Source organism: Castor canadensis, chromosome 3, assembly GCF_047511655.1.
Source record: "Castor canadensis chromosome 3, mCasCan1.hap1v2, whole genome shotgun sequence".
NCBI classification, from domain to species: Eukaryota; Metazoa; Chordata; class Mammalia; order Rodentia; family Castoridae; genus Castor; species Castor canadensis.
In genome coordinates, this window is record NC_133388.1 from 73261940 (window position 1) to 73278813 (window position 16874).

Sequence of the window (16874 nt, forward strand, 5' to 3'; positions counted from 1 at the left end):
ATTTATTTGAATATAGGTTCTCAAAGTAGTCTCTGATGATTTCCTGGACTTCCATGGAGTTTGTTATTATCTCCCCTTTTGCATTCCTGATTTTACTGATTTGGGTTTTTTCTCTCCTCATTTTAGTCAGGTTTGCCAGGGGTCTGTCGATCTTGTTTATTTTTCCAAAGAACCAACTTTTTGTTTCACTAATTCTTTGTATGGTTTTTTTTGGTTTCTATTTTGTTGATTTCAGCTCTTATTTTTATTATTTCTCCTTCTATTTGTCTTGGGATTTGCTTGTTTTTGTTTTTCTAGGAGTTGAGATGTATCATTAGATCATTGATTTGAGATCTTTCAGTCTTTTTAATATATGCACTCATGGCTATAAACTTTCCTCTCAGGACTGCCTTTGCTGTGTCCCATAGGATCCAGTAGGATGTGTTTTCATTTTCATTGACTTTCCAGGAACCTTTTGATTTCTTCTTTTATTTCATCAATGACCCATTGTTCATTAAGCAATGAGTTATTCAGTTTCCATCTGTTTGCATGGTTTTTGTCTTTATTTTTGTTGTTGAGTTCTAGGTTCATTACTTGATCAGACAGAATGCATGGTATAATTTCTATTTTCTTATATTTGCTGTGGCTTCCTTTGTGCCCTAGGATATGATCTATCTTAGTGAAGGTTCCATGGGCTGCTGAGAAGAATGTAGATTGTGTAGAAGTTGGATAAAATGTTCTATAGACATCAACTAGGTCCATTTGATCTACTGTATGTTTTAGATCTAGGATTTCTTTATTGATTTTTTGTTTGGATGACCTATCTATTGATAATATGGGAGTGTTAAAGTCTCCCACAAGCATTGACACTGGGTGCACATAGGTTGATAATTGTTATTTCCTTTTGGTCTATTTCCCCTTTTATTAGTATGGAATGTCCTTCTTTACCTCATTTGATCAATGTGAGCTTGAAGTCTACTTTATCCGAGATAAGTATTGCTACTCCTGCTTGTTTTTGTGGGGCCATTGGCTAGGTAAATCTTCTTCCAGCCTTTCATCCTAAGCCTAAGCTTATTTCTATCAATGAGATGGGTCTCCTGTAAGCAACAAATTGTTGGATTTTCCAGTTCATCAGATGGTGCCTTTCGATGGGGAATTAAGTCCGCAAACATTAAGTGTTAATATTGATAGTATGTGGTGATTTCCGTCATTTAGTTGTTTTAGTTGTTGGGGGGTTTGATTGTGTTTAGCTAAATCAATGTTACTCTGTACTTTCTTGCCTTTTCTTCTCCAGTGGTTTGGTACTGCCTGCCCTTTCATGGTTATGTTGGGTTTCACTTTCTGTGTGCAGAATCCCTTGAAGAGTCTTTTGTAGCAGTGGCTTGTGGTCATACATTGTTTTAGTTTCTGTTTATCATGGAACACTTTTATTGCTCCATCTATTTTGAATGATAGTTTTGCTGGATAGAATATCCTAGGGTTGAAGTTATTTTCATTCAGTGCCTGGAAGACCTCACCCCAAGCTCTTCTTGCTTTTAATGTTTCTGTTGAGAAGTCTGCTGTGATTTTGATGGGTTTACCTTTGTATGTTATTTGTTTTTTCTCTCTTACAGCCTTCAATATTCTTTCTCAAGTCTCTTTGTTGTTTTAATGATAACATGCCATGGGTATTTCTATTTTGGTCACTTCTGTTGGGTGTTCTGGATGCCTTTTGTACCTATATGGGCAAAGGTTTCTCTAGATTTGGGAAATTTTCTGTAATTATTTTGCTGAATATATTATGCATTCCCTTTGCTTGCACGTCTTTTGCTTTTTCAATCCCTTTGATTCTCAGGTTTGGTCTTTTGATGGAGTCAGTGAGTTCCTGCATTTTCTTTTCACAGGTCTTGAGTTGTTGAACTAATAATTCTTCGGTTTTTCCTTTAATTACCATTTCATCTTTGAGTTCTGAGATTCTGTCTTCTGCTTGTTCCATTCTGCTGGATTGGCCTTCCATTTTGTTTTGCATTTTGTTTCGTTCTTTTTTTTCTGAGGTTTTCCATATCCTGAGTCAGTTCCTCTTTAATATTGTCTATTTTCATCCTGAGTTCATTTATCTCTTTATTTATCTTGTTCTTTGTTTCACTTTGGTGTTTATCCAGTGCTTCTATAGTTCCTTTTATTTGTTCTTGTGCTTTCTCAAATTCTCTATTTTTGCTGTCTTGGAATTTCTCCTGTACATTTTGGTTGACCATATCCAGCATCATCTCTATAAAACTCTCATTGATTACTTGCAAGAATTCTTCTATCAGAGTGTTCTTGTTGGCTTCATTGGGTTCTTTTGCATAGTTTATCTTTGTTTTGTTGGAGTCTGGATCTGAGTATCTGTTTTCTTCATTTCCCTCTGGTTCCTGTACTAATTTATTACTCAAGGGAAACTGGTTTCCTTCTTTTTTCTGTCTTCCCATCATTGCCCTTGCTACTGTTACTGTCCCTGTACTGTTGTGCAATTCAGTATTTTCTAGCTTGTAATAATAACAATGGTGATATCTAGAATGGAAGGTTGAGAGGAGAGGGAAAGTAAAGAAGGTAAAGAAAAAGGGAAAAACAAACAAACAACAATCAAAAAAAAAAAAAAACAGTGCCAAAGAAATAAACAGGGAGAGATAGTGTACTAATCAACGGTAAGCTAAACAGGCATTAGCGAGACAGAGAGAGTATAAAAAAAAATCTCCAAGTTCAAATTCAATAAAGTTTCAGTCTTAATAATTCTGGAGTTTGTCCTTCAGCCTCCAGTCATGGTGTTGGTGCATGTGAAGTAGTTCTGTCATTGTCTCATCAAAGGGGGAAAAAAAACAAAAACAAACAAACAAAAATATCCCAAGTTCAAATGCAATACAGTTTCAGTTAGCCCTTCAGCATTCAGTCCTAGTTCTGTCATTGTCTCATCAAAGGAAGAGAAAACAAGAAAAAAAAGAGTCTGGAGACAGCTTTGTGAATGTCTACCTAAGGCTGCAGCTCACCTGCCCACTGCTGTCATCCACCTGTTGCTGTAGGCTTTATTGAATGCAGATCTCAGGGATGAGCTTAACACTCACCTGGCCCCGAAGTCTTTGTTTATTTAGAGTTCTCCTGGGTGCTACGGCCACTGTCACAAGCCTTCCCTTCTGCAAGCACACTGGGGGAGGTGGCGCTAAACCCTCCTTCTCGGCTGGCATGTTTATTTACAGATTGCATGGGTAGTGCCCCTTCCCCGCTCTCCAGTGGAACCCTCCTCACAACAGCCACTGTTACAAGCTTTTCCACTCCAAGGTTGCTGGATGGGTGCTGCCACTCCTGCCTTCTCTGGCCTCCTTGTTTATTTACAGTTCACGTGAGGAAGTATCCCTCCCCCCTACTCTGGTGATGCTTTCCATACGACAGCAGCTGTTACAAGCCTTTCCCTCTCCAAGGTTGCTGGGCGGGGGCCTCCCCTCCTGTCTTCTCCGGCTGGTTTATTTATAGTTCAAGTGGGGAGTGCCCTCCCCAGTCTCCAGAGCTCAGGGTGTGCCGCCCTCTTTGCTACCTGTCTTTTTTTTTTCAGCTGCTTATTATTCAGGTTTTTTTTCTCTTTTTTCCCTGGGTAGGGGTCAGTCTGTCCAGGGGGCTATACTGATCTGGCCCAGAGTTGTTTGTGGGAGTACCATGTGCTGCTTAGCTCACGTGGTGGTCTGCTTCTCCCAAGCAGGACAGGAGCTGGCATCTGGCGATGCAGGAGCCCTCCTGGTTTCCCCATTTAACATAGAGTGGGATGCTGTGCAGGGGCTGGGGGTGTGGAGGTGTCAGAGTTTTGCCTCTTCTTGGTGGTTTTTCCTGCAAGGCATATCTACAGCGTGTCTCCAAGATTTTACTTTAGGAAGCATGCTTTCTGCTTCCTCCCTCTAGTCGCCATCTTGGAATCCTCTTGAGTTCTAGTTTCATTGCATAGTGATTAGATAGTTTATTTCAATTTTCTTATATTTATTGAAACTTGTTTTGTGCCCTATGAAATGACCTATTTTGGAGAAAGTTCTATGGGCTTCTGAGAAGACTATGTATTGTGCAGTTGCAGGATGGAATATTCTGTAGACAACTGTCAGTTCCATTTGATCTATGGTGCCATTTAGTTCTAGGATTTCTTTGTTGATTTTTTGCCTAGATGACCTATATATTATTGATAGAGGGGTATTAACGTCTCCCACTACAACTGTGTTGGGGTCTATATGTGGTTTTAATCCTTTAGTATATGTTTAATGAAGTTGGGTGCACTGACATTGGGTGCATGTAAGTTGATAATTGTTATTTCCTAAAACCATTCTAAAAAGTTTAAAAAGAAAGATCAAAAGGGGGGGAGGAGAAGAGAGGGAATCAAAAAGAGTAATACAGGGCATGAATGTTATCAAAGCATATTATATGCATGTACAGAAATATCAAATGTCACACACTACACAATTAATATGCACTAATAAGTGGAAAAAAGAACTAAATATTAAACACCAAAAGAATAAATATCTCAAAAATAAATGTGCCTATGTACTGAAGAGTTCTTAAAAGAAGAAATACAATAAGTCAACTACCATATGATCCTGCGTACCATTCCTGGACACATATCCAAAGGAATGTAAGTCAGCATACAATAGAAATACCTATACATTCAAGTTCTTGCAGTACAATTCACAATAGTCAAGTTATGGAATCATCATAATTGCCCATCAATGAATTAAAAAAATATGGTAAATACACACAATGGTATATTATTTAGTGGTAAAGAAGAATGGAAGGAAAATGGATAGAAAGTAGAGACCATCATGTTAAATAAATAAGCCAGAATCAGAAAGAAAAATATTGTATTTTTTCCTTATATGTAGAATCTGGATTAAAAAAAATACATGAAAGCAGAAGGGAGTCGATTGTAGGGAAAAGAGAGACCAACTGAAGGGGAAAGATGCAAAAGTACATGATGGGGGAATATGATCAAAATAATAATATACAAGAATGAAAACATCACAATGAAGTTCATTGTTCTGAAAATTAATAATGATAAGTAAAAATAAAACCAGATATGAAAGGCTACCTTTCTTATGATTTCATGGATTTGGACTAGAACCAGCCAGTCATAGTGGCACAGGCTTATAATTTCCCAGGCTTACTTGAGAGACACAGGTAGGAGGATCTTGGTCCAAGACTGGCCTGTTTAAAAACTCAAGACCTTATCTTGAAAACCACATTAAAAGCAAAAGGATTGGGGTCATGGTTCAAGTAGTAGAATGCTTGCTTAGCAATCACAAGGCCCTGAGTTCGATTCCTACTACCACCAAAAACAAACAAATAAATAAATGTACCCTAGGTGTGGTGTGCAGTACACACCTATAATCCCAGCTCCACGGAGGTGGAAACAGGAAGATTGCGAATTTTAGGTCAGCCTGAGCTACACAGCACCTTCTAGACAGTGTAGGCTACATAGCAACAACCTGTCTTTAAAAAAAAAGAACATTTAAAATTCATAAAATGGTCATAAGAAATCACAATAGGAATTGCATATGGGTATTGCACTGAATAGGAACAGGTCAAAGAAAATTCTCTAGGGGAATGGAAATTTCCTCTATTTTGGCTGAGGTATGGTATGTATATTTATATGAATGTACTTGTTTATATATTTATCAAAATTCATTGAACTATATGCTTAATATCTGTCATACCATTAAAAGTTTGATAGGGGAGAAACTAAACAATATTGGTTCCAACTCCTAGTTTGAGATAGCAGGCTGACCACAGTATTTATCTTCTCCAAAAATAAATAAATAGTTACTAAAAGGGACATTAGAGAAGCTTCTAGGCTACCATTTATCCTGCCCTAAATGAAATGTTTCCACTTTAGGTAATATACCTCTATGTGCATTTATGATTTGTATACCGTATATGTTATAGTCATTTTTTAGATTAGGCACTGAATCAGCTATCCCTTGCAATTCACTGTGGTGTGAGTTTTATTCACCTGTTTTAACTTAAAAAAAAAAACACTCATTGGACTAAACTTTGACTCTCATAACAATTTATTTGTCAGAGGGCATGTTTTCACCAAATCTCTACTTGGTCTTTAGCCAGATTCCCAAATTCTCTAAAATATTTTTTTAGGCTAAGCTTTTGATAAATGTTTGGAAGAACAATGAGTAAAATCAAATGATTGAAATATCTGAGAGTATAGCTAAATTTGAATATAAAAATGTATAATACAATTAACAGGATTATTCTATGTTCTCTGACAGTACTCAGCTGAAAAGAAAAGAAGGTCTAGGTTAATTCACACAAATACAGGTCAGAATCACAAAGAAACTGGTGATGAAAGGGGTATTTTGGAGAGTATAACTGAAAAAACCGACAGGGTCTGAGTATGAAGAGGAGGAAATGCAGACAAGAGACTTAAATAACTGGGAGAAAAGGAGTCTGGGTCTAAAAATCAAACTTTAGCAGCAGAAGTATTAAAAAGGCAGGATATTATAGCTTAAAAAAAAAGAAAACAGGAGTTTCAAACCAGGTGTGATGGCACATATCTATAATCAATCCCAGAACTCTCCAATCCCAGGCATTGGGTTCAAGATTTGAAGCCAACCTGAGATACAACCAAGTTTGTGCTAGTCTGGGCTACACAATGAAGAAAAAAAGAATCTCAGAATTCATAACATAGTTTACCTGTTACATATGCATCTCAAAATTAATATAGGAATATGCACCATTAGAAATGTCAACCTGAGGGGCTGGGGATGTAGTTAAGTGGTTGAGTGCTTGCTTAACATGCAAAAGGCTCTGAGTTCGCAAAAAAAAAAAAAAAGTCAAGCTATAGCATGGCTCCAGACCCTAAGAAGAATCTCAACAAAGAAGGGGCAATTATAAATTGATGGAGTAAACACAAATTTCCCTCAATACTTAATTTTTACCTGAAACATAATTACAAATTCATATCTCTGAAAAAAGTAAAATTTACTCTAAGCAAACTATAAATAAAATATAGTCCAACTGATACATAAATTAATCAAATGTTCTCTTCCTTTCTTAAGGATAAGTTTGATTTAACAGACATTACACATGCAACTATATAACTTGAAGTAAAACAAAATTATACTTTTTTCTGTCAATATTGACTACAATGAGATTAATCAAATCTAAAGAAGGTACCTTTGCTCTTACTAGGTTCAACAAGCAACAAAACAAGATAAAATGAAAGAGTTTTTAGAACTCTTAAGCAATGGAAAGAAGGAAATCATGAGATGGTGAAACTTGGTCGTGGCACCACATAACTCACTAGGTGCCACATTACCCATGATTCCCCCACTCATCAGCTGCATTTCTTCATGAAGCATCTCGAACCTGACTACGTTCAATGACCATAGCCTTGCCAAAATAAAATGGCAATTAATGCAATTTTCTTACCTGCCTCAACAGTCTCTCAATGGCAGACATTACCATAAGGCCTCTCCAAACCACTGGTGCAGTCTCCTCAACCAGAAATCCCATAGACATACTGCAACGGCAACCCGAAAACAATGCATTTGTAGAAGTTAGTGGATATTAGTTTGAAAAATAATGCAAAATTAAAAGAACATACTCACCAAGCAATACCATAATTCAAAAGAGGCCTCATTAGGTTGTCTGAAAAAGAAAATCTTTCTTTTAGAAAAGTAAAGCATTGTACATAAAAATACTGACATTTTTACACTTTAAAAAAATTATTATTCTTTATTGACAAAATTATATACACATGTTTACACTGTGGAATGGTTAAATGAAGCTAATTAGCATACCATTACCTCATATACTTACCCTTTATGTGAGGTAAGAACATTTAAATGTATTTTTAGCAATTTTGAAATACACAATAATGAATTATTAACAATAGCCACCATGCTGGGCAATAGATCATTGTAACTTATCCATCCTGTCTAAATAAGCCCTTTGGTTAGTATCTCCACTTTTCCACTTTTCTTGTTCAACTACAACCTCTTCTTCAAACAGTGTCAAATCAGAAACATACTAGGCTGTTCAAAATGCTGTAATTTAATTTCTGACTAATTTACCTCAATTTGCCACCATTTAAGCACCATATCAAGCACACTGTTAATATTCTCAACAGAAGGCTGGAGTGGTAGTATATTCTTGTAATCTCAGAAATTAGGAAGCTGAGGCAGAAGAATTCAAGGCCAGTCTGGGCTACATAGCAAGACCCAGTCACAAAAAAAATGAAAAATTAAAACCTCTCTATAGATAGATTTTTAAAACATTCATCTATAATTTCAGAGTATGTTTCCAAAAATATATCCTCAATAAATAATTTTTTCCACTAATTTTACTCATATGGATATATAAATATATAACACGGACCATATGCTTTTCTGATATTTGCATGTGTACATGTATATTTGACACACACATCTAATCAGTTCTCCCTACACTAGAGTGTCACTAATTCTATTTATATTTATTTATTTCTGACAGTACTGGGTTTAAACTCAGGTCCTCTGGCATGTTAGACAGGCATTCTATCACTTGAGCCATGTATGCCTCCAGTCCTTTGTTGGCTTTAGTTATTTTTTGGATAGGGTCTTGCATTGGTTGGGGAGAGAAAAGGAGGGTTTGCCCATCTTACCTTCACCTCTCGCCTAGCTGGGACTACAGACATGCATCACCACACCCAGCTTATTTCGCTGAAATGGTATTTCACTAACTTGTTATTGGTTTTGCCGGGCTGGCCTCCAATGGTAATCTACTGGATCTCTACTTCCTGAGCACCTCAGATAACAGCATCAGCTACCACACCTGGCTCATTGTTCTTTACTTAAAGATTGGAAACTATGAAAATCCAAAAAGCTGAAAACTCTATTTTGAAATCTAAGACAAGAAATTGCACTTAATTTCAAGACAAAAACAATCTACTCCTCATGGTCAAGTACAAAAAAGAGAAAAAGAAAATATACTTTATAGAGCCAACAAATGGTTACTGTAAATAAAGTTTCTTTTATGATACTGCTCATGCAAACACATGACTGTTCACTCTTGTTTCTATATCCTACTTCTCTACAGCAGGAGACTTCTTAATTTATGTGATATGGACTAGTACTGAGCAGCAAGTTCAGGTCAAAATTATAAAAAGCTAACAGTACTCTTAAATTCAGATTTCACTTCATAGTCTTCAGATTTTTTTCTCCTGTACAAAGAGAGTGAAACTGAAGGCAGCAGGGGCGGTTGAGAAGTGAAGTCTTGGCCAGAGTTTCTTTCTTGCCAGGAAATCTGCGGAGGCGGCTAGTCCCGGCCAAGCAGACCCCAGCTAGCTCCCGGCTTTCCCTTAGCGGACCGCGGAGAGCGGGAGTGGAAGCTGGCACAGCTCTGCTGTGCCGGAATCCGTGCATGCTCCAGGAAGCCGCAATTTCCCTTAAATACTGAGGATTCCAAGATGGCGGCTAGAGGGAGGAAGCAGAGAGCGAGCCTCCTAGAGTGAAATCTTGGAGAGACGATGGAGACACACTTTGCAGGCATAATCATTGAGAAGAGGCATAACTTTGACCCCTCCACACTTCCTGCAGGTGCAGAGAATCTCCACATCACATTAAATGGAGAAACCAGGAGGGCCCCCAGGCCGCCACTCGCCCGCACCCAGAAGGCTTGGGAAGACACGGACCAGGCCTGACAACGCAGGTGCAGTGTTACCTTTCCCAGTGCTTGGAAAGGGGAAAGCTTGTAGCAGAGGCTCCCACACAGGAGAACTCCGAGTAATCAAAGCCTGCAGGGCCAGGTGAGTGCTAAGCTCACCCCAGAGATCTGCATAAATAATGCCGCCAGCAACAGCAGGCTGACAGCAGCAGGCAGGCAAGCCACAACTGAAGATACCATTCTCAGAACTGTTTCGAGACTTTTTTTTCTTTTTGTCCCTACCATTCATGACAGAACAACCAAATTACACCTGCATGCTGAAAAACTTACTGAAACTGTATTGCATTGGAACTTGGGACACTTCGTGGGTTTTTTTTTTTTCATGTGTGTAGTTTTGTTCTACTTTATGCATACCCTTTGATGAGACAACTACAGAACAACATCTGAGGCACCATCTCCAGGACTGGAGACTGAGACGGACACCCAAATTATAAAGACTGAAACTTCATTGCATTTGAACTTGGAAGTTTTTTGGTTTTTCGGGTTTCTTTTTTTTTTAATTTTCTATTTTCCATTTTATTTTAATTCATTTTTATATATAGATATTTCTTTCATTTACTTATTTTTTATTTTTATTCTTATCTTTATTTTTTTTATTTTTGATTTTCAATCCTCTCTCTGTCTCTCTAATGTCTGTTCAGCTTACTATCAATCGGTACAATAACGCTACCTGTTTATACCTTTGAAACTTTCTTGTCTGAAACCTTGTTCTGTTTTCTCCCTCTTGTCTGTGTATTTGTTTTCCCCTTTTCTTTAACTTCTTGCTTTCCATCTCAGCTCACCCTTCCATTCTAAATATTACCATTGTTATTATTACAAGCTAGAAAATACTTAATTGCACACAGTTCAGGGACAGTAACAACACCAAAGACAACGATGGGAAGACAGAAAAAACAGGGAAACCAGTTTCCCCACAGCAAAAAATTAGTACAGGAACAAGAGGGGAATGAAGAAAACAGAAACTCAGATCCAGACTGCAACAAAATGAAAATAAACTATACCAAAGGACCAATGAAGCCCACAAGAATAATTTAAAAGAAGACATACTACAAGTACTCAATGAGAATTTTATAGAGATGATACTGGATAGGGTCAACCAAAATGTACAGGAGACACTCAAGAAATTCCAAGACAACAAAAATAGAGAATTTGAAAAAGCAAAAGAAGAAATAAAGGAAACCATAGAAGCACTGTATAAACACCAAAGTGAAACAGAGAACTTGATCAATAAATGGATAAATGAACTCAGGACAAAAATAGACAACATTAAAGAGGAAACAACCCAAGACATGGAAAACCTCAGAAAAAAGAACTAAACAGAACTGCAAAACAAAATGGAAGGCCAATCCAACAGAATAGAACAAACAGAAGACAGAATCTCAGAACTTGAAGATGAAATGGTAATTAAAGGAAAAACTGAAGAACAATTAATTAAACAACTCAAGACCTGTGAAAAGAAAATACAAGAACTCACTGATTCCATCAAAAAACTTGTCTTTGACAAAGGAGCTAAAAATATATGATGGAGAAATAGCAGCCTCTTCAACAAAAACTGCTGGGAAAACTGGTTAGCACTCTGCAAAAAACTGAAACTAGATCCATGTATATCACCCTATACCAAGATTAACCCAAAATGGATCAAGGATCTTAATATCAGACCCCAAACTCTAAAGTTGATACAGGAAAGAGTAGGAAATACTCTGGAGTTAGTAGGTATAGGTAAGAACTTTCTCAACGAAACCCCAGCAGCATAGCAACTAAGAGATAGCATAGATAAATGGGACTTCATAAAACTAAAAAGCTTCTGTTCATCAAAAGAAATGGTCTCTAATCTGAAGGTGTTGGAGAGGATGTGGGGAAAAAGGAACCCTCTTACACTGTTGGTGGGAATGTAAACTAGTACAACCACTCTGGAAAAAAATTTGGAGGCTACTTAAAAAGTTAAACATTGATCTACCATTTGATCCAGCAATACCACTCTTGGGGATATACCCAAAAGACTGGGACACAGGTTACTCCAGAGGCACCTGCACACCCATGTTTATTGCGGCACTATTCACAATAGCCAAGTTATGGAAACAGCCAAGATGCCCCACCACTGACGAATGGATTAAGAAAATGTGGTATCTATACACAATGGAATTTTATGCAGCCATGAAGAAGAACGAAATGTTATCATTCACTGGTAAATGGATGGAATTGGAGAACATCATTCTGAGTGAGGTTAGCCTGGCCCAAAAGACCAAAAATCGTATGTTCTCCCTCATATGTGGACATTAGATCAAGGGCAAACACAACAATGGCATTGGACTTTGAGCACATGATAAAAGCGAGAGCACACAAGGGAGGGGTGAGGATAGGTAAGACACCTAAAAAAATTAGCTAGCAGTTGTTGCCCTTATCACAGAGAAACTAAAGCAGATACCTTAAAAGCAACTGAGGCCAATAGGAGAAGGGGACCAGGAACTAGACAAAAGGTTAGATCAAAAAGAATTAACCTAGAAGGTAACACACACGCACAGGAAATTAATGTGAGTCAACTCCCTGTATAGCTATCCTTATCTCAACCAGCAAAAACTCTTGTTCCTTCCTATTATGGTTTATACTCTCTCTACAACAAAATTAGAAATAAGGGCAAAATAGTTTCTGTTGGGTATTGAGGGGGTGTGGGGGAGAGGGAGGGGGAGGAGTGGGTGGTAAGGGAGGGGGTAGGGGTGGGGGGAGAAATGACCCAAGCCTTGTATGCACATATGAATAATAAAAGAAAAAAAAAAAACAAAGAGAGTGAAATTGAAAATGGCAGATAAAGCACATAGGTGTGCTTTATACAAGAATCTGTAGCTGAACTCCATTCACTGAATCCCTACTCAACAAAAAGGTCATGGTATATTTCATTACAAGATTAGTGACTAAGTATACATTGTCATGGTTTCTTTAAGTTTTGACTCTAACTAGTTCAATCTTCCCCTACCCAGTTTGATAGTGATACTTTTCTCCCAAATAACTTCGTTGATTCTTTCCAAAACATCCATCTTACATCTTTTTACATTTGATTTCTTACATTTAATTAAAAATTAAAGCATCTGAATTAGCAAATCTTTATAACCTTTGATCTACTAAAATGGGAGTTCCATTAACAGATTTTTTTTTCCAAGCATTGCTTGCTTTACTGGATTAAACCCAATTTTATCATAACAGTTGCTTTATAAAATGCTGAATTTCATTTGCTAATATTTGCTTAAGTTTTTTTTTTACATATGTTAAGTAAGCAGACTATATATAATTCCCTCTTTTCATTCTATCTTTCTAAGGAGGATAAATAAACATAAACTAAGTGAGTTTGTGTAAGATCAAAATTATTAGTTTCTTAAGTTGGCCTGTTACTTTTGTGGTAGGAAGATTTTACCTACTGGTTTCGTTTCTTTAATAGCCATGAAATAATCTAGATTCTCTACTTCTTCCTAAATCTCCTTTTGGAGATTTATTTTGGATACATGTTTTTCTAGGAAGTGCCTGTTTCAATAAAATTTTGAAATGTATTACATAGAGTTATCAAATAATTTCTTATGTTGGGAAGTTATTTCCAATATATTTATCTATGCATTATCTTCCCTTACCCCACTCCTTTAAAAAAAAAATCAACCTTGGCAGGCATTGGTATAAATCTTTTAAAAAAAAAATAGCTTTGCTTCTGTTTGTTTCTCTATTATATCTTTTTTTTCAAGTTCATTAATACCTGTTCTTAATCACTTCCTTCCTTCTATTTTCTTTGGGTTTATGATATTGTTCCAAGTTTTTAAATAAAATGGATAGCTCATTCATTCTTCTTTAATATAAACACTTAACCTTTAACCATTATTTTAGTCCAAGGCCATACCAGAACACACTCCATTCTCATCTAAACATTACTTTTGTATACACATAAGATTTCACTTTCAGTACTAGTACTAGTTCTTCTTTTAACCATGTGTTGTTTAGAAACTGTTTTAAAGGGTTGTGGATATGATTAAATGGTAGAGCAGTAGCCTAGCATGTCAGGCCCTCAGTTCAATCCTCAGCACGACCAAAAAAAAAACAAAAAAAAACCACTTTCCAAACATGTAGTCGTTTTTAGTTATTGTTTTGTTATAAACTCCTAAATTAATTTTGTGATGGCTAGTTCATATGGTCTAAATTATACCGATCTCTGAAATGCATTAAAACTTGCTTAATTGCCTAGTACATGCTCAACTTTTATAAATATTTGACGTAGTCTTAAAAAGTATATTCTTTATATGAAGTGATTCTTTACCTTCAATATTTGCTTTAAAATCTAAAGCTTTGTCCAATATTAAGATAACTAACACTCACTTTCATCTTGCCTGATTTATCTCTTCCACTTTTAACCTTTCTGTATATTTATGTTTTAGGTCTACCTACTGTAAAACAGTTTTTACCTACTTGGATTCTGTTTATGTTTTCTCCTGTTTTACAATCTTGGTCTTTTAACTGGAGAGTTGTATACATCTGTATTTATATTGCTGATATATTTGGATACATTTTTAACCATCCTACTTTGTATTTTTTTCCCTTGCCTCACTTTTTCTTTTTGTGGCTTCTTTTCTGATTGAGATTTTCCCCCTAAACACATTATTCTCCTTTTATCAAGGAAATTAAGACAGTGCATTTACAATGATTCATAATTTTAAAAACATAATTATGAACTTCAAATGTAAAATTCATCAAAGCTCTATCTTCTTCCCCACAGCACATTTCAAATCCTTTCTCCTTCACAAGTCAACCTGTATACTATTGTCCAGAATTTCAATTCTATCTTAGAAATATGAACCATTATCTCTTTAAATATTGCCTTCATCATGTCTTTCCTATAATCTCCTTCTAGAACTCTAATTAGACCTCTGTTAGACCTCATACTGTCCTCTCTGCTCCACAAACATTCATTTTCCCCCAAACTCTATCTACATACTACTTTGAGTATTTTCTTTTCATCTACTTTCCATTTATTTCTTACTCAGCTGAGTTTAAATGGCTTTTTTTTCTTCTCAGAGTTTCTAATTTCAATTATCATACCTTTTTTTAGAAGTTATATTAGCTTCTCTTTCAATCCTACCAAATACATTCTGATAGTCTTTTGTTCCTTAACATATTCCCAGCTCCATTTCTTTAATGTATTTTTTCATATTCAATATTTGAGAATTGCAGAATGTACACTCTTTGGAAGTGTGATGTGGTAGTTGGTTTTCAACTATTCTCATTCATAACTGCTTGTTTTATCATGTGTCTGATGACTTGATTCATTCATTTAAATTAGCATTTGGCAACTATTACCCTCTCACTTGATTTTATAAATTACGTCCTACTGAAACACAGCTTATAGTTTTAATCTTTTTTATATTTTTTCATTCCCCTCTGACCCAACTCTACACAGAGCTATGGCAAGTCCAGCACATATCCCCAGTAACCATGAGTATAAGATTTCTTCAACAGATCACTTCCTAAGGGTATTATCCTCTGGTGTCCCCAACTTTTATGTGATCATTCTCCACTCAACCTTCCTCAATCCTTAGGTACCAAGTGTCTCCATTCCTTCAAACATGGACCTACAACATTTAGACCCTATGCCACTGTAATAATTTGGATCTGGAACGTCCCCTAATGGCCCGTATGTTAAAGGTTTAGTCCCCAGCTTGGTGATAGTGAGAGGTGGTAGAAACCTTTAAGAGATGGAGCCCATTGGGAAGTCTAGGGTCACTGGGGCATACCCTTAAAGCATCTGTGAGGCCCCAGTCTCTTTCTCTTCCACCATGTGCTCCCTACTATGGAGTGCTGCCTCACCGCAGGCCCAAAGCAACAGAGCCAACTGACCAGGAACTGAGAGCTCTGAAATCATGAACCAAAATAGACCTTTCCTCTTTTTAAGTTGATTATCTTGGGTAGTTGTTACAGTGACAGAAAGTCAACTAATAGCCACAAAGAATCTGCAAGTGACATCAAGCAGACATCAAACCCAGTATTTCTGAGTTCTCAGAAATTCACTTCCTTTCCTACTATTTTGCTCATGCATTGGAAGAGTAATTTTTAAAGTACACTAATGCAGAAGGAATTTCTCTGAACACCTAGCCTGGCACATTGCCACACCTAGAATTGGAAAGCTGTATATTTTTATGCAGAGAGCTCATTTATCACTTGTAGCCTACAAGATACCTTTTAGAACTCTATCAATTTTTAAAATAGTTTTTTATTGTTTTCTCTTCTAGGTAGACAAATATATCAAATGGCATTTATGGTAATTGTGGCTTTTATCTTTTCACTATTAATGCCCCTTACTTTTCTTATTGTGGTACATTAGCTACAAATTATAGCAGCAATGGCAACTACATCTTGTTCTTAATGCAACATAATAAAACATACCAAAATAAAAATAGGAGAATATAGATGTCATCTATTCAATTAGCTCTCTATTTAACATGAGTCATATAAGTAGGTTGACCTTGTTCAAAGCATGACTTGAAGTTCAAATTGGGATTGGGGACTGAAACTAGGAGTCAAAAGTCTCACAAAATTGAAAAATCTCTGGCACTACATAATTCATTTCATAAACCAGAGAAAAAGTGTACTTTAAACATTTCCTGTAGTTAATGAATATTAAGTTTTGAACTGAAAGTCCATCAATGCCAACAGATCACCACCATGGTAAACGTGTGGACTGAAACTTTAACCATGTTAAGCATGTGTTGCTAACACTAGGGTACATGGTGAGAACTGTGCCGTGCATTATGTGGTGTCACTGTTGTGTGCACATCATAAAGTGTGTTTACACAAACCTAGATGGCATACCCACTGCACACCTAGAATATATGAGGTGTGTATATATGCCTGCACACATGTATGATGTAGCCTAATGCACCTAGGGCCACGATGAACAAAAAAGAACAAGATAAAATCAGGCACAAGAGAAAATAATGCAATCAACAAACACAATAAACATTGAGATGTATGAGACTGCTGCTAGCAATCACATGGCCCACTGTTTTACAGTAAACCTTTTATAAATAGCAGGAGAATACTTAAAACAACAATAAAGTACAGAAATAATAAAGTATATAAGCCAGTAATACAGTCAGGTATTGCATTCTCTACATAGTTGGATACAACTGGCAGTGAGTAGGCTTGTTTATACCAGTATCACCAAAAAC

At 36.5% G+C, this 16874-nt stretch overlaps 1 protein-coding gene across 5 annotated transcripts in view; it reads right to left on the reverse strand.

The window, feature by feature from the left end:
* Positions 1-16874, reverse strand: part of Nubpl (NUBP iron-sulfur cluster assembly factor, mitochondrial) — a 266538-nt gene that overhangs the window by 148629 nt on the left and 101035 nt on the right. For all 5 annotated transcript variants that reach the window (XM_074068202.1, XM_074068201.1, XM_074068200.1 and 2 more), the window contains 2 exons: positions 7584-7623; positions 7405-7495 (listed from right to left, as the gene is read on the reverse strand). In XM_074068202.1, coding sequence (XP_073924303.1) covers positions 7405-7495; positions 7584-7623 — 131 coding nt within the window. The remainder of the gene's footprint in view (positions 1-7404; positions 7496-7583; positions 7624-16874) is intronic.